Genomic DNA, 3272 nt, shown 5'->3' with positions numbered 1-3272 from the left:
AGAGCAGAGATAACTCAACTCTTAGAAAGGAACCCTCAGAAAGTGGCTTGTAGTTTGACTAGCTGGCTGTCTCCTGTGCTCACTTCACTTGCCTAAATTGAATACATTTTGAAGCTGCAGAGGAAGCTGAGGCCTAAGACAAGCTTAGCAGCTTCCTCATAGCCTCTTGGAGTCTCCATGGCTCCCACTACTGCATGAGACTTTTGTTGTGTTCTGTGGCCCCTGACTCCCTCAGTGCATGTTTCTTCTCCTTGGCATCACAGGCTATGCACTTGGTGTATCGCGCCCTGGAGAAGGAGCCAGTGCCCTCCGTTCTGCCCCCGTCCCTTATCCCACCTTCTAAGAGAAAGAAGACGGTATTTGCAGGCGCTGTGCCTGTGCTGCCTGCCAGTCCCCCACCCAAGGACAGCCTCCGCTCCACACCATCCCACGGCAGCGTCAGCAGCCTCAACAGCACAGGGAGCCTGTCTCCAAAGCACAGTGTCAAGCAGACTCAGGTCAGTGCCCAAAGCACCTACTGCACCATTTCTCAACAGCAAAAAAGAGAAAGCTCTGATCAAATTCTTTAAAAAATTTACTAGAGGTACGGGGCTGGAGGGATGACTTAGTGAGTAAGAGCACTGACTGCTCTTCCAGAGGACCCAGGCTCAATTCCCAGCACCACATGGCAGCTGACAGCAGTCTGTACTTGTGCATGTGGTACATGGATATATGCAGGGAAAACACCAATACACATTAAATAAGTAGTAGTGGTAAGTAAGCAAGTAAGTAAATAAAGCAAGAAAGAATCTTAAAATTATAAGGATTCAGAATGAGCTTTCTTTCAGATAAGTGAAATTGTTCCCTGGTGTCTGTGGGGCCTGGGCTCCAGGACCCTGAGGGTGCCAGTGCCCTCCAGTGCTTACATCCTTGTTGAAGGGATTCAGGGTTTTGGGTGTTCACAAGGGTTTTCGATAGCTGGCATATGCTGACATGCCTGTCGGGCCCAAAGAGGCTTCATAGGACATGGCTGTGCAGCACAGAGCAGGCACTAGCAGATAAATGTGGTCTGTGCCCACTAAGACTGGGTCTCACAGCTGGCCACAAACTCCTGTATTCTTTCTGCCTCAGCCCCATCAGAACTAAGCGATAATATTACTAAAATGCAGAGACTATCAGCTGCAGTTTCTTCCTGGATGTTTCTAGCCTGATACTGTCTAGCTCACCCTCTACCCCATGCTGTGGTTCTGGGTTTACAGGTAGCAGTTATGGTAGCAGCAGAGAAACCCAACTGACGCAAACTTCACTGTATGTATGTCTATGCGTCTGTTCTTTCTTTATTGCCTTGTTGCCCATAGCCAAGGTTCTGGGACCCAAGCTGCATGGACCTGACACTCTCTGTGAGATCTCTGTAGAGCAGGGCCAAGGGCTGGAACAGGGTTCTCAAGTTACTGTTATAACCTCTTTCAGCTGCCAGTGGCTTGGGTGGTGCCTGCGGCAGATAAGATGCGCTTTGATGAGATCTTCTTAAAGACAGACCTAGACCTTGATGGCTATGTGAGTGGCCAGGAAGTGAAAGAGATCTTCATGCACTCGGGCCTCACACAGAACCTTCTGGCACACATCTGGTAAGGATGGGGCCACAGTGGAGGTGGCTGTAAAAGTCTGGGTAAGAGAGGGTTGGGTGGGAAGGCTCCAGTTTCCCAGGTGTCAGTGTACAGGGAGGTAGGCTCAGCCCTCACTTGGTACTGGAGAGCTATGTTGGGACAGTCCTCTCCACAAGCCTTACCTTGCCACATCCACCTGTGACAGTCATTCTGCCTGCCACTTTGGTAAGCCCAAAGAGGGCCAGTTCCAGTAAGGTCCCACTAGGAAGGGCACCAAGGACAAACCCACCTATATTCCACTGAAGTCCAGTGGGGCACCAGAGTATGGGGACCCCCGAAGTAGCTCTGTTGCCAGGAAGTCTCAGCCAAAGGGGCTGATGACCTTCATAGCTGCATTGATGGAGTAGTCCTTTTAAGTAAACTTTCCATACTTCATAGATCCTGGCACCTCCTAGGCTACATGAGATTAGGGCAGAATTACATACAGTGTTTGGGAGTTGTAGGTGACTAGCCAGCGACCTTCCCAACCCTGCCCTCCTATAGGGGACTGTTTTAGATAGGGTTTCTATTTCTGTGATAAAAATACCATGACCAAAAGCAACATGGAAATGGTTTATTTCTGCTTACATTTCCAGATAACATTCCATCACTGAGAGAAATCAGGCAGGAACTCAAGCAGGGCAGGAACCTGGAGGCAGGAGCTGAAGCAGAGGCCATGGAGGAGTTGCTGCTTTACTGGCTTGCTCCCCATGGCTTGCTCAATCTCCTTATACAGCTCAGAACCACCTGCCCACCACCCACAGTGAGCTGCTCCCCCATATCAGTTACTAATTTAGAAAATGCCCCCAACAGAGCTGCCTACAGGATAATCTGATGGAGGCATTGTCTCAAGAGTTCTCAGATGTATCTAGGTTATAGAAAGTTTATAAAAACAGCCAGCACAGGGATGGTCACCAGCCAGCAGGCTCGCTTTCAGGGTTCTCTTACAAGTAGTTACAGCTCTTCTAGTTTAGATGATGGCCACTGTACAACAAACGCTTGGTGCTGGGTGAAGGAGCCACCTTCATCCTACCTGTTAAGTGCTGGACAGAGCTGGCATCTCAGAATGGGGCTCCTTCTCAAGGTGACTGGCCTGGTCCAGGTTTTTGTTAGCTTGTCCTGAACCATGGCCTGAGTGACTGCCTGGCTGCTTTCTGACTGAGTGTATCACCTGATGGCCAGAAAGAACCTTCTTGAGTAATCTTAACCAGGTAGGGAGGAGAGGCAGCCCAGGGGCAGTGGTCAGTGGGTAAGCTCTTCAGTCAGGCTGCTGACTCCTTCAGAGCTGAGCGGTTGCACCCAAGCCTGGAGGAGCCGCAGACAGCAGTGTGTGCCTTGGCGAGTGACTGCACTTTAGCAGCAGCTGGGTCAATCACCAACAGTGAAAGTGCTTGTACTCACCAGTCACTCACTGTCAGCTTGCCCAGGACACTCCTGTTTTCCCTGGTTCCACACGAGACAGAGGCCAGAGGCAAGCTCCTGGGGGCGTAGATACCATGGGCAGAGAGTGAGTCTTGAGACCTTCACAGGACAGCTCTCGTCCCAGCTGAGTCATGCACAGCTTCCAGATATGTTAAAGAAGAGTGAGAGTGCAGCCCTGCCCTCTGCCCCTCTGCCCCTCTGCCCCTCTGCCCCTCTGCCCCTCTG

The 3272-nt window shown here is 50.8% G+C and overlaps 1 protein-coding gene across 1 annotated transcript; it reads left to right on the top strand.

Moving 5' to 3' along the window:
• Nucleotides 1–263: 263 nt before the first annotated feature.
• LOC129685651 (epidermal growth factor receptor substrate 15-like 1) lies at nucleotides 264–1607 on the top strand (the record flags this gene model as incomplete). Its single annotated transcript, XM_055619159.1, has 2 exons — nucleotides 264–497; nucleotides 1450–1607. Coding segments are annotated over 2 exons (392 nt in total), but the record flags the coding sequence as incomplete, so codon positions are not given.
• Between the last annotated feature and the right edge of the window lie 1665 nt (nucleotides 1608–3272).

Source organism: Psammomys obesus, unplaced genomic scaffold, assembly GCF_907164565.1.
Source record: "Psammomys obesus unplaced genomic scaffold, mPsaObe1.curated_primary_1811, whole genome shotgun sequence".
In the NCBI taxonomy this organism is placed as follows: domain Eukaryota; kingdom Metazoa; phylum Chordata; class Mammalia; order Rodentia; family Muridae; genus Psammomys; species Psammomys obesus.
The sequence above is the reverse complement of the archived record's forward strand: the minus strand, read 5'-3'. Positions and strand labels throughout refer to the sequence as shown.